We start from the raw sequence: 15,150 nt of genomic DNA on the forward strand, positions 1-15,150 counted from the left end.
TGCTGACCCTGCAAATGGAATTTTTATGTCTCACTCCTCGGGATACTGTATTCATGTGTATTCATGTGTAATCATGTGTATGCTCTTAAATTTCTAAATGGACTATTAACCAAGTAATGCTAATAAGTATGTGTTAAAATGTTTACGTTTTAAAGTTTTCATCATGCACATGGCAAAATTTTCTCCATGGGCTTGAGAAAAAGACATAGGATCAGTATGGATTTGATTTCAACCACTCTTTCTCTTAGAGCTAATCTGTATCAATTCTTTGTGTTTATGGACCAGGAGTTCACTTTAAGTCCACTTGTTAGTCTTTTTTGCCAAGATCCAAAAGGAGGAAGTAGTGAATACCTAGCATCAATGAATCTAAATGGAAATGTAGCATTCTTTTTGCTGAAAGATAAAGGATAGTTAAATAATCTGAATTAAGTTTTACTTGGTATGGGGATGTGAGTGGTTTGGTGACCAAGGAAATGTTAAAAGCAGAGGTTCACAGAAAATTCCCCTCTAAGAGTATCAGATTATAATGTTATAATTTATTTGATACAGATTAAAACTCTAGCCAAAACTAGATTGAATAGGATTCTATGAGACCCTCTCTGTTACTTACTTATATAGTAGTAACTTACTATATAAGTAAGTAACAGAGAGTGACTGGAAATTAGACTCAGTAAGGTAGCGCAATGTAATGTGGGGAACGAGAGAAAAGATAGAGGGAAGATAGGTTGGCTCATGCTGTAGGTTGGCCGAGTAAGTTCTTGTTGCCCACAGACAGTCACATTGATTTATGGTTCATTTTAGTAGCCAGAATTGGAGCCCTAAAATGTCCAGTAATGAGATAGAAATGGGAGGGCACCTGTAACTGATAATTTAAAAAATCAGATAGAGTCCAGCTTACAAGTAATAGGACTAAGTTAGCTACAGACCCAGGGTCAACCAGTGAGGAGACTTCAAACCAGGGGTTGAACCCTGACAGAGAAAGGTGTAAAAGTGGGTCAGGGAGAGAATTATGGGGGAGAGAAAAGTCAGACTTAGTTCTGGAGGTACTGAAGGTTAGCCTATGTTCCTGAGACAGATACTTACTTAAGTGTAGACAATGAAGCAAAACACTGATACTGAGCGTCGGGGAGAGAGAACATTCCTAGTGCTGAATTCAGTCCCCAGAACTACATGATCTACCCCTGAGTACTGCTAAGTGTTGTTCCTATTAAATTAAAAAGCTAAATGAACAAGAACAAAACAATAGCAGAACTCTATAGAAACAAGGCCCATGATTGAACATGAGGGTTCACTAGGAATTGGGTTGACCAGTGCAATTTCAAGTTGACCAGTGCAATTTCAAGTTGGCCTAAAGAGGTGGAATAGAGGATTCAAATCCTTCCTGCTTGGAGTCAGGATGGGTTCTGCAGACTGAGATGGTCTGGATGTGAAAGGAAGTTAGGAGACATCAAGTGAAGGGAAAAGGTGGACATTTTTGGAAGTGACTTGAAGTGAAGAAAGAAAAGAATCGAGAGACTTAGGAGTACCAAAAGCTACATTGTGTCTTTGTAATTCCCCCAACATAAAATAAAATGAAAGCATTATAATCATTTTGCTCTAGAAAAGAATGATGATGAATTAATACATTTATTCAGGAATTTATGTTAATTTTTAAAAACTGAGTCAATTGGAGTTTCCCAATGCTTTGGAATTTCTTCACTTTCCATTTGATTTTTCCACATTCTTCCTCCTTCTCAGATTAGGCATGCTACACAAGAAAAATAATTTTGTGTTAAGGACTTTGCTAGAGTAAATATATACATATATATACATATACATATATAAAATGGTTTTTTTGAGAAACTTCTAGAAAAGGTGTTGATAAGCTATAATCTTTAGTTTAAGCCCTTTCTTCCATCTCTTTCTTGTAGCTTGTAAATTAAGAAAGTTTATACATTTTCGTTTTGCTGGTAAACATCAGAAGATATTCTAAAACATGTGAAATTACATGAAATATGAATAACACCAAACCAAAGTAAAGATACAACCCTGGCAGAGACTTTGTTCGGTTTTCTGGTATCCACTATTTCAATATCAGCTCCAAAATCTTCCTGATAATCTCCAAGTCCCAACATAATTTATATGCTGAAGAAACGTGTTTACATATGACTTCATAAATGAGTTGGATAGAGAAGAAAGTGCTTTTCATTTCAGAATGAATATAAATTCATTTGCTTCAAGGAATGTCTACTACTAGTGTTACTCATGCAGAAAATGTTAAGGAAAACCATAATCACCTTGGGGAAAGTTACTTTCTGTATAAAATGTGATGCTTTTGTCTTTTAATGCCAAAGTCATAGGGCATTGAGAACCTTGCTCCAGACATTGAGACTGGTAATGAAACCTGCACTTTCTAATCTGTTCTTCTGTGAAATGTGATCCAACCAACAGGTCTGATAGGGTTTTTCATTGCTTTTGGCATTGCGATGGGGAAGATGGGAGAGCAAGCAAAGCTGATGGTGGAATTCTTCAACATTTTGAATGAAATTGTAATGAAGTTAGTGATCATGATCATGTGGTAAGTGGGCTTGTGCTTACTTCATTCTGGTGAGGGGTGTCAGAAGGTCTTAGAGTCCTTAAAGATACTAACGTCCTCTTATGGGGAGAGAGTGGATGGGTGTGGAACAGAGTAGAGAATTTGAGAAAGTAGTAAAAATGGTTTTTTTGAGAAACTTCTAGAAAAGGTGTTGATAAGCTATAATCTTTAGTTTAAGCCCTTTCTTCCATCTCTTTCTTGTAGCTTGTAAATTAAGAAAGGTTTATACATTTTTGTTTTGCTGGTAAACATCAGAAGATATTCTAAAACATGTGAAATTACATGAAATTCATTCCTAGACACAAAGTTTTATTATTTGTATTTATTTATTATTTAATTTTACTTTTTGGGTCACACCTAGAGATATGGGCTGGAGCGATAGCACAGCGGTAGGGCATTTGCCTTGCACGCAGCCAACATGGCCGACCCGAGTTCGATTCCTCTGCCCCTCTCGGAGAGCCCGGCAAGCTACCGAGAGTATCTCGCCCGCACGGCAGGGCCTGGCAAGCTCCCCGTGACGTATTCGATATGCCAAACACAGTAACAACAAAGTCTCCAATGGAGACGTTACTGGGCCCGCTCGAGCAAATCGATGATCAACGGGAGGGCCTTTACCTAGAGATATTACTCCTGCCTCTGCACTCAGGAACTACTTCTGGCAGTGCTCGGGGGACCATATGGGATGCTGGGAATCGAACCTGGGTCAGCCTCCTGCAAGGCAAACACCCTACCCATTGTGCTATAGCTTCAGCCCTGAAAAAATGTTTTTTTAATTTTGTGTTTTACTAAGATGATGCTGGACAATTGGTTTTTGTTTTTTTATTGTTGTCTTTGTATTATTCAGTTAAGCCAATTGTTAACTTATACCTTTTTACATTCTGCTATTATATTATTATTGCTGTAATGTTAGTGTTGCTCTTAGTGTTAGGGTTTATGGTTTGTTTTTAGACAAAACCCTTTGGTGTTCAAGGCTTACTCTTGGCTCTGCACTCAGGATCACTCCTGATGGGCTCTGGGGACTATATGTCATCCCAAGGATGGAACTGGGTTAGCCCCATACAAGGAAAGAACCCCACCTGATGTACTGTTATTCCAGCCCTACATTATTGTGTTAAGATATTAGTATAGGGGTCAGGTATGGCAGTGCTCAGGAACCCTAATTCTGTACAATGGTTCAATTCCATTGACCAAGACTGAACAGAAATTCTATGCCACACTAAAGTAAGTCACATACCTGGCTCTTATCAAACTGTATATATTTTAGGAGTACATTATTACACTTTTTAAAATATCTGTTGCTCCATCACACCCATCACCAAACTACCAGTATATTACCAACACTGGAGCAAACTGTCATCTATTGTCTAAGGGTTATTCTGGGGATAGTTAGCAGAATAGTTGTGACTGAGACTATGCATATAGCCTATAAATCCGAAAAATATTTGTTTAGTTGTCCCTCATATTTCTTAGTCCTTAATTTAGAGGGGGGAAAAAAAGAGAGACAAACTGGGGAAGAAAATGAACAATACTGAAACTGAAGCAGAAAGTACTAAGATGCACCCAGCAAACCAGGAACATTTGGGAGAAACACTACTCTAATATTCTGGTGTCCAACAACAATATTCCTAGACCTGAGTTACCTGATTCATGCACCAGGAAAAAAAACAGACCAGTTTCAGATAATACAGATAAAAATGAAATGAAATCACAAAAGATATACTAAAGTTGTAAGTGCCTTCAGAAATATGTATCTTAGACTCCAGTTTTACAAAATTTTGATCCAGTTAAATTAAATCTTGAGTTTTGAATGTTGTCATGTTCCTTTTACTAGTGAAAGCTATTAGTTATTGATTCTCTTTTTTCTGCCAAGAGCCGTGATAAGTGTTTCCTATCTATTAAATATAATCCCAACAACCCTACAATAACATTTATTTCCTTGGTATAGGAGAAGGAAATTAAGATTTATTGAGGTGAATTAACTTTCCTATATATTGAAAGAGAGGATCAGTGACAGCTTATGTTGGTATAGACGTATTTCATGCATGAACATTTGGGCTTTGTTGTTTGATTCATCTAAGCAACATGTCTCCACCACATTTCCTTTTAAATTGTTATCTCCACCATATTTCTTATGTGTTTATGAACATTGGTTCTGAAATCTAGTGTAGCTCCCGAGAGCCTGAGTGACTACTGCATAAAGGAAGTTGGGCCTCCTTGTTCATTCTGGATGCTTCCAGTATTCTCTATCTCTTAGTCAAAAAGATTTTTTTTACATACATTTGTTTCAAACTCAAGGTATGGTCTTAATAAAACTGTACAACTAGGAAAAATACAACAATGATTATATCAAGTCACATCAGTGTTCTGTTTCCCAAGGAATTCTGGATTACAAATTTTTCATCTCTGCATGCTTCATTCCTCCCTCCTTTCTTCCTCTATCCTTCTTAGTCTCTTCCTGTGGTGGCTTTCACTGAAATTCCACCACCTTTTCTCTCTTTCCTTTCCTTGGACCACACGTCCACCTCACTGAGGTAAGAATCTATTCTTGACATGTGTATCTTTCTGCCATGACAGCCCTAAGCATGATGATGTGCCTATAGCAAATTCTTCCTCAACCTTCAGGCTAACTGAGGACTGAAGCTCCCAGATCAAGGAAATGTTCGTCATGATTTTAAGAGCCATATTTAATAGACCTGACTTTTTAAAATCATTGCAAAATTGTGCTTTTAAAGTCTGAGAAGGAAATTTAGTGCAATAATGTGTTCTTTTTATTATTGTGCTGATTCTTTAACTTCCCTTGAAAGGCTTGGTTCTTGAATATATCTTTAATGTGGAGATGTAAAACTGATATACAAACTGGTATACAAACTGATGCTGTAAAAATATGTTTGCAGCCTTTTGTCTTTGCTCTGAGCTTGCTGAGCATTGAATAAATGGTAATATATAAAGCAGAACAGACCTCTTGCTTTTAAATTCTAGGATTTACCCATATTTCTTAGAATTTCAGGCAGAGCAAGCCTTCTTACTGTAAACATAGTTCATTTCCATAATATGATGCAAGGATGTGAGCAATATATAAAAGTCCCTTCCTTCATCTGTCCTAACATCCATTTACATTGAGCCATGAGGAAAAGGGAATCCTCTAGGAAAGCAGATGAATCATAGGATGAAGTGTAGCCTCTCTTCTTCCTGACGATGGATGTGATGTGGATCAAGATCAAGTGTTTCCTAGTCATTGAAACCAAAACTCCAAAAGATTTATCGTCATGTCCCAAGAGATGGAGAGCAATTTTGAGTCATGTACAAGTTCAACAAAGTGGTTCCTGACAGCTGTTAAGTTACCTCACTGAGGCGGTCAAGAGGTTGTTACATGACACAAGGGGCCAGTTCCACACATTTCATTCATTCTTTAGCTGCCTCGTCAGAGTCAACATTTGATAATAATGTGTGAAGGGAAGGTACTGGCTGAAACAGCCAGCCAGTCTTTGGCCCCTCAAATCCTAAATTATTTTGGTATTCTTTGCTTTATGGAAGTAAGAAGAGTAAAAGCAACAAAATATAACTTTGAAGAGGTTATTAGCCTCAAGTTAATAATTAAATTATAACTTATTTTGTTCTTGCTATTTGCTCAGTATTACTTAATTACTAGCAAAATTAGAATTTCAGGCAGAGCAAGCCTTCTTACTGTAAACATAGTTCTTAATTACTTAATTACTAGCATACATTATTATTAAAACTATAACTAATATTTACCAAATTTCTTCTATGTGCTTTATTCTAGTTTAGTTACTTTCCATATATTGACTCATTTATTCTTCACAATAGCACCTCATAAATTTATGTACTTTCTTAGTTCCATAGTCTAAGTGAGAAAATCAAGCCTGAAACTACCTTGTTTTCAGTATTAAGTACTAGGATAATTAGATGCCACTTGTACTAAAGTAATTTCAAACTGGACTCAGCCTAAGATCTTCATGTTACTCTGTAACTTTAACTCACTGACACTGTGATTGGTTTTAATTAAACCACAGTAAGTGTGAACCATCAGTGGTGCATGCTGGTGCCAATGTACAAAGCAAGTTGGATAATCTAAACCCCAACATCCTGATATAAAAAATTGATTTATCATAGAATCCACCTGGAAGAGTACTGTGAGAATTAAGTGAAATTGTGACCAATAATCATGAACATTTTTATGTGCCAAGACCTGTCTAAATACTTGATGTAATTTATTATTAGTATTTGCTATTAATGATGGCAATGGGCTGGAGCTATAGCACAGTGGGTAGAGCATTTGCCTTGCATGCTGCCAACTGTGGCCGACCCGGGTTCAATTTCTCAGCCTCTCTTGAAGAGCCTGGCAAGCTACCCAGAGTATCTCACCCACATGGCAAAGCCTGGCAAGCTACCCATGATGTATTCGATGTGCTAAACACAGTAACAACAAATCTCACAATGGAGACGTTACTGGGCTCGCTTGAGTGAATCGATGAACAATGGGAGGACAGTGCTAGAGTGCTACCATGATGGCAGTTACTATTATGAATTCAATTAAGATCCCAAATGATAGTTTCGATTCATCAGCAGAAGAGAAAATCCTTAACTTTAGTGAAGTTTGTATTCTCACTTTTTTCAAAATCTAAAATACTAAATAAGAGAGTAAAACTTTTTATGTCCTCACCACTGTAGAAACTCACCGCTGTAGAAAGGGAGAATTGAAATCTCTACTTGCCCTCTCAGTTCTCCCTCCCAGTTAAACCATCACTATCACCCCACTTATTAGTCCATTATCCATTCACCCTTTCACTCTTTCAGTATTTTTACTGTGTAAACAACTTTAGCCACTAAAATTGGTGAATAAGCCAGGAAGGATTCCTGGTTTCATGAAACTTATAGTCTAATGGAAGGAGAGAGACAAAAATAAAGGAATAAAATTAGAAATCAAAAAGAAATCAATGCCACAAAGAATAATCAGGAAGAAGGAGAAACAGAGAAGGGAGGATGGAAGTAAGAATCCATTCTATCAAGAGAAGCCAAGCAAAGGCTGTTGAGAGGGGACTCTGGATGAAAATGAAGACTGAAAAGGAGGCAGCCTGGTAAAGCCCAAGCCTGAAGAGCCTAAAGACCCAAGAAAAGAATTTTCCAGGGCAAGGATACCAAATTAAAGAGGCTTAAGCATCATGATCAGGACATGAAATAGCTGGAGTATGGCTGACTAGTGAGAAGGGTGGGAAAGTTGATGAAAGTAAAGAGGTGAGTTGGCGTTAGATCCCACAGAGACCTTGAGGCCATCATAATGAGTTGGGGTTTCATGTACTTGAAAAATGAAGTTCAGGAAGTGAAAGATGTATAAAGTTTCTACAACTGATTTCACTCTATCCTCATGGAAAGTTCTAGTCCTCATAAAATTCTCAGCCACAATCACTCCTTGAGTAGCCAGAACACTACTCCCTAAGTGGTTTGAGAAAAATAAATACTTGTGCACTCCCTGAGTCTGAGCATGGATAGCACCATTAGGCAACCCTGAGGCTATTGCTTGACTCTTTATTGGTGTGCTCTTCCAATCCTGAGTTATCTTGGGCTCCCTTCCAAATTAGCAGATTCGTATTCGTAATAGAAACATGTGGGACAAAAATAGTGATAAGTTATGTTAAGACAGAGAAAGTCCCTCCAAATATCTGTCCTAACCTCTGTTTTGTTTCTTCATGTCCCAAATTAATTACTTTTGTGGTTTAAAACCAAGATCTTAAATCAGTTGCAGATAAGGTGAATGGCTTCCAAAGGCTAACCAAGTTACATTCACCCATTGTAGATCATATGCTATTTCCTGAAATATTGGTTCCCAAAATCAAATTTTTTTTTTTTGTTTTGGGACTACACTCAGCAGTGCCCAAGGGTTACTCCTATCTCTGAACTAAGGAGTTATACTCCTGGCAGTGCTCAGGGGACTATTTGGGGAGTTCAATGATCAAATCCCTGTCTGCCATGTGCAAAGCAAACTCCCCACTCACTGCACTGTTGCTCTGGCCCCCATCGAAATCAAAATAACAAACAGGAGGACTCGTTTAAACTGTAAATGCCCCAGGACTGAAACCAGAAAACTTTTAGTCAATAAGTACACAGTGGATTCAGGCAACCCTCACTATAACCAGGCTGTCTGGGTGATGGTGAAGCAGTGCCCATGAGTACACAGTGACTGTGAGTGCTCAGATTGTGAGTACATGGCAGCTGTGAGTGCTCAGACTATCTGTGAATACACGGTGACTGTGAGTACTTAGACTCTGTCTGTGAGTACGTGGCAAGTGTGAGTGCTCAAACTGTGTCTGTGAATACATGGAGACTGAATTCTGGCACATTACACTCTGTCTAAATGTCTATAAAGGATGGGGAGAATATATATTTGAAAAATGTTTTCTTGGAATGTACTTTGCACTAACAAAAGCTCAAAATGAGCAGTGGTCATTGTACACTGTACAGGGAGCCACCATGTCCAGGAGTCAGAAAGAGATCCGACAGGTCAGTTTGGGATACATCTCATTGGCGACAATAGCACAGTGGTAGGGCGTTTGCCTTGCACTCGGCCAACATGGCCGACCCGAGTTCGATTCCTCCGCCCCTCTCGGAGAGCCCGGCAAGCTACCGAGAGTATTCGATATGCCAGACACAGTAACAACAAAGTCTCCAATGGAGACGTTACTGGGCCCGCTCGAGCAAATCGACGATCAACGGGAGGGCCTTTACCTTTTACCTTTTATCATTCCAAGGAGATAACTCGTTGATTGAAATCCAGACACTGAGACACCTGAAAGATTCCAGCACGTGCCAGGAATAATTGTTTAAAAGAAGAAGAAGAAGAAAAGACATCATAGCACTAAACCTCATTCCTTGTCCCAATAAATGTTTACCTTTATGTTGGAGGTAAAGGTTCTTGGCTGCCATATTTGTTTATCCTACATGGTACCTTTTTTTAAAATTATGTATTTATTTTTATTTTTTTATTTTTTTCAATGAAGCCCAAATTTTGTTAATGCCATGAATAATAAATCTCTATAAATTAGAAACCTGAGATGACTCTCTTAACTTATAAAGGGCATCTGCAAAACTGTATTGATCATCATATTTAATATTATAATATTTGATGGCATCAAAAGCATGGTGCTTTATTCTTTTTTTTAATTAGTGAAACACCATGAGGTACAGTTATAGACTTACAAATTTTTGTGCTTGGGTTTTAGTTATACAATGATCAAGTACCCATCCCTCCACCAGTGCCCATCCTCTACCACCATGGGTACCAGCATCCCTCCCACCCCCCAAGCCCCCTATCGCACCCTGCCTCTGTATCAGGGCATCCCCTTTTGTTCTCTCTCTCTCCTTTTGGGTCCTGTGGTTTTCAAGAGAGGCACTGAGTGGCAGTCATGTTTGGTCTATAGTCTACTTTCAGCAATACATGGTACCTTTTAATCTTAAATAATATTCTCCACTTTCAGTGGAATTCATATTTTTCCCAGTCAGATGAGTGCTTTAAAAGTAGAGCTATGATTAAGATTATGGTTCAGAGTTGGAGTTGTGACTCAATGGTAAGAGCCTATGACTAGCTTGTGTAAGATCCTAGTATTATCTCAGGCACCTCCCCCCCCCCCCCCCCCACACACACACACAAGTACAGATTAAAGTTCAGGGTGAATGATGAAATGCATACTCCAGCGACTTGAAATGTTTTCTCCATTCTGTGAATTGTTGAATTGAAGGCATCCCAGGAAGTTCATATTTATGGTGAAAGGTCATTAGTACTGTGGAAGGAATTAATCTTTTGGTTTATGAAGACAAATGTTTTATCAAAGGGTACATTCTCCTCAGTCATTTACATCCCCAGGGAACAAGAACCTGACTCCTGAGACTGCCTGGATGACAGGGAGTTGTTGTGACTGTGGCACACCAGGAGAATGCAAAGTGTCGGGAAAACCACAGGACTTAATGACATGACTCCCTAAAGCTGGGGAGAAATCCTCAAAGGGGGAAGCTTTCCCTTCAGGGAAAGAAGTGGTACTCCAGATACAATGGTCCCCAGAGAAGTGAAGAGCCATGCTAATGTTGAACTAATTGGTGTCTCTTACAAATCATCTCTTTCTGGACTTGTTTCTGTTTGAGAACATTTCTTGCTCATAAAAACGTTTGCCATAGGGTGGCATAGCTTGTGAGATTTTTTAAGAGATTCTTATTAACGCAGACTTTACTTGTTAAACCTGGAGTTGAAGACATGAGGCACAGGTGGGAAAATAGGACATTACAGGCCTTCTATTGTCAGTAGCCAGAGAATTGATGGTGGTGACAAGGGGGCACGAAGACTGTTTGGCAGCTCAGTTCATAAAACAGCACCCTTACAGGCCCCTGCAAGACTAACTGTTGGTTGATGCTGTGGACCATTAATCAGAAATAGGTCACTGACCTGGTCATCTGACAGGTAAGTGTCTGACCTCTTCCTCCCCTGTCCTCATAGCCAGGATTTGGTCCACTCCTCCTGGTTTTAGCTGGGAAGCACTTGCCCCAGGTGCCATTGCAACATCACCAAATCTGGTTGGAAAGTCCCTCTTCCTGTCCTGACTCTTTCTACCAGGAAGCCTGATTCTGGAATTTTATTTTCCTCACAGTCTCTCCCTCAACTCTCTTCTTAAGTGTTAACAAGTTATCCGTCTTCCTGCAAGCATTTTTATTTGAGTCAGAAAGTGTCTCAGGCTGACCCTGTTTCTACTTCACCAAAACTTAAATCAAGGATGTTGCCGTCTGTTCCTAAATGCACTCTGGGTTATACAAAGTATGACTTGCTTACTCAAGAAGAGAAGACATATAAGAGATCATTTTGTATCTATCAATTCCATTCTGACTGACGTCACTCAGCATAACCTCTAGTTCCATGCAGGTTGCTTAAAATTAATGATTTTGTTCTTTCAGAACAGTATGGAGTTAGAATTATGTGCATTAGAAATTATTATTAAAAAGTATTGTAGACTACAGAATCCCAATCAATGAAAAAATTTTAAGATAGAGAAGAACAGCACATGGTTTCTAAACATGCTATAAAAAAATGGTAATACAGGGTCCAAATCAATAGTACAGCAGGTTAGGCACCTGATGGGATTTAACCCAGGTTCAATGTGTTCGATCCTCGGCATCCCATATGGTCACTCAAGCACTGCCAGGAATGATACCTAAGTGCAGAGCCAGGAATAACCCCTGAGTATCACCCAGTGTGACCCTCAAACCAAGAAAAAATATTTTTAAAAAATCATATTGTAAATTATGTTTGTTTATGGGGAAAATTGACGCATGGTACAGAGAACTGGGATTGTAAATTTAAAGGGAAGTGGTTTGATTTAGGAGGGAAGAAAATCCCAGTTGCGGGGTTTCACAGATATGAGGGGATTCTCTTTTTTATGTTGGCCTCGTTATTTAATTCTTATGGATCTTGGCTTCCTCATTTGTCAAACAGAAATCGGAGTACCTAGCTTTTACGTTTATGTTAAGGATAAGTGTCTGTGAAGCTTTCACCGTATTTCTTAAAATACAATAAATGGAGCCAGTTTTAGACTAAGTCACTTAGAAGGAATGAAATCATATTTATTTGAAATTTTATTGAAATACATTTTCAAAAGTATTCGGCTCAGAAGAATCTTCTCATTTGGGAATACTTCTCTTTCTCTCTCTTACGGTTTTAACATAGTTTCTTCAAGAAAACAGCAAAGCAAACACTGACAAACTCCAGTTTATATCTTGAAAAAACTGTTGAGCTATCTCAGAAACTCAAAATGAATTCCCAGTTTTCAATGAGGGAACTGGGGAACAAAACAAATCAAGCAAAAGTCTCAAAAATCTATTTTGTATCTCTCAATTAATCTAGCCTGGATGTCTCTTGTTGCTTATCCAAAAGAGAGTGATGCTTGTCTCTGTTATCCCTAAAAATGACCTTTGTAACCAAATTTCCCTTTGGGGTTTTAATCAGAGCCTGGGCCACGAGCTCCAAAGAAGAGATTTCAGATAACACAGTGAGTCCCAGTGAAGTAAAATATAGCAACTATTGAATCTCAAGGCCCACTTTCAGCAAAATTCTTTGTACAGAGATGTAAAGAGTTTTCCTCAGGGTGCAGTACATAGGAGAGCCGAGACTGAAATTCTAAATCCCATAATGAGATCTTCAATGCTTTTTTTTTTCTTTTATGTTTTTCAGGTACTCTCCCCTGGGTATCGCCTGCCTAATTTGTGGGAAGATCATTGCAATCAAGGACTTAGAAGTGGTTGCTAGGCAACTGGGGATGTACATGATCACGGTGATTGTGGGCCTCATCATCCATGGGGGCATCTTTCTCCCCTTGATTTACTTTGTAGTGACCAGGAAAAATCCTTTCTCCTTTTTTGCTGGCATTTTCCAAGCTTGGATCACTGCCCTGGGTACCGCTTCCAGGTAGAGAACACAGAAATCACCTTTCTCTCTGCTCACTCTATCCCCTTTTCCCTTTCCCCCCAAACCCACCCTTCCATCAAAAATAAATTCAATGAGAACACCTTTTTACATATTAAAATGTTCCTAAAAGAGGTGAACCCTTTGTGCTTTTATATACTTCTAGGAACTTCTGGTCTTTCCGAAAATCTGCTTTGCTGCGAGCCGATTGGATTGGAAATAAAAGCTCTTGCTAAATTTCCCAAATAATTCTGCTACCGACAGCATTATTTTAGTTTTAAGTGTTTTCCAAAGGGTATATCAGGATATTATTCTCTTTTAAGAAATTCTTTCACCTGTAATTTTGAAAATGCTGCTATGAAATAGCTCTTTTTTGGGATGAGTTTTCAAAAGGAGAAGAATGAGTCTTCGCAGGCAAACAGTATGTCAGATCAGATTTTTCCAAACAAACCAGATGTCAGTGCATTCTTCAACCTTTCTCTAAGTGAGCCTCTAGTGGCCCATTCTGTCATTGAATTTGAGAAATTCAGGATGGCATTACTCTTGTTTGACAGCAATGCAGAGTCATTTCCTTCCCAACTAATATATATATAGATTATATAAAATGATATAGTTTTATACATTTTGGACTGAATTTAGCGTAGTTAAACAAACAAAATTGAGCACATAAGAAATTCCAGGCAGTAATTTCTGAGTGCAGAGCCAGGAGTAACCCCTGAGCATCACCGGGTGTGACCCAAAAAAAAAAAAAAACAAAAATCCCAGGCAATTTACAATCTGGGTGTTTTATTCCTTCAAATGGCAGTCATTGTTTGTGTTTCATCTGGAGTACCAATTAAGACTGAGACACAGAGCAGGTGACAGGGAAGTGTGTGAGCTCAGCAGAGCCCCATGTAGCTCCACAGGTCTCTGTGGCTGAGCTCCTATGTACTGCCAGTGAGTGGCTACTTAGTTACACAGGTTGGCTGCTCTTCAGGCTACTGAAGAGAAGACCAGAATTTCCTTTAATGACCTGCCAGCGAACCACAGTGAACCCGTGGGAGGTCAAATGGGGTTTCCAGCTTGCAACTCATTGAGAATTCAGTACTAGAGACATGGAAGATACAAGAACAAACTGAAATCATAAATTTACACTTAAATCTAGAGTACATATAAGATGAAGGGAAACACTCCCAAATATCCTTTTCCTGTTGTACATTTCTTAGGTCTAAATATTCAGTCCATAAAGATAGTGCCCCTTCACAGAAATTAGTCATTCTTTTCCTTTTCTCTTTGTCTTTTGGACTCAACTTAGAGGTACTCAGGACTTACTCCTGGCTCTGTGCTCAGGGGTCATTCCTGATGGGGCTTGCGAAACCATATGTGGTGCCAGGGATAGAACCCTAGTCACCCATGTGTAAGGCAAGAGCCCTATCCACTATACTATTTCTCTGCCTCCCATCCCCACCTTTTAAGTGCTCAGTAATATGCTGTGGTGTATGCCACAACATAGGACCTCACCCCACTGTGCATATTCGAGGCCTGTGTATTAAAGAAGGCTATGACAAGCATTTTTCTGAATGCATCTTTGCAGGCTTGTCTGATGATTCCCTCAGGCTGCATTTCTAGAAGCGGAATGTCTGAGTGGAATGGTAGGCACACTAATGGTTTTAAGACATGTCCCAGGAGCTGAAGCGATAGCACAGCGAGTAGGGTGTTTGCCTTGCACGTGGCCGACCCAAGTTCGATTCCCAGGATCCCACATGGTCCCTGAGTACTGCCAGGAGTAATTCCTGAGTGCATGAGCCAGAGGTAACCCCTGTGCAACGCTGGGTGTGACCCAAAAAGAAAAAAAAAGACATATCCCAGATTGTTGTTCAGAAAAGAACATTAGCTTGCTTCTTCACTGACAGGGGTGAGAATGTAACTTACCTTACCAGCCCTTATTCTTATCATCACAATCATATTTTCCGATCTTATTGGTGAAAAAGGATCTCATTGAATTTGTCTTCCTTTGGTTTTTTAGTCAAGTTAAACCCTTTGGGCTCTTTTTGACCATCCTCCTCCACCCACTTCACTCTGTGAATTGTTTGTTATTTTATTTTCTGATTGGGGTATTTCTCCTTTTTTGGTTGTTTTA

The 15,150-nt window shown here is 39.0% G+C and overlaps 1 protein-coding gene across 2 annotated transcripts in view; it reads left to right on the forward strand.

Moving 5' to 3' along the window:
- Positions 1-15,150, forward strand: part of SLC1A2 (solute carrier family 1 member 2) — a 160,569-nt gene that overhangs the window by 117,807 nt on the left and 27,612 nt on the right. For both annotated transcript variants that reach the window (XM_056136107.1, XM_056136111.1), the window contains exons 6-7: positions 2,431-2,557; positions 12,801-13,034. In XM_056136107.1, coding sequence (XP_055992082.1) covers positions 2,431-2,557; positions 12,801-13,034 — 361 coding nt within the window. The remainder of the gene's footprint in view (positions 1-2,430; positions 2,558-12,800; positions 13,035-15,150) is intronic.

The sequence above is a fragment of the Sorex fumeus genome, unplaced genomic scaffold, assembly GCF_029834395.1.
Source record: "Sorex fumeus unplaced genomic scaffold, SorFum_2.1 ptg000007l, whole genome shotgun sequence".
Taxonomy (NCBI): domain Eukaryota; kingdom Metazoa; phylum Chordata; class Mammalia; order Eulipotyphla; family Soricidae; genus Sorex; species Sorex fumeus.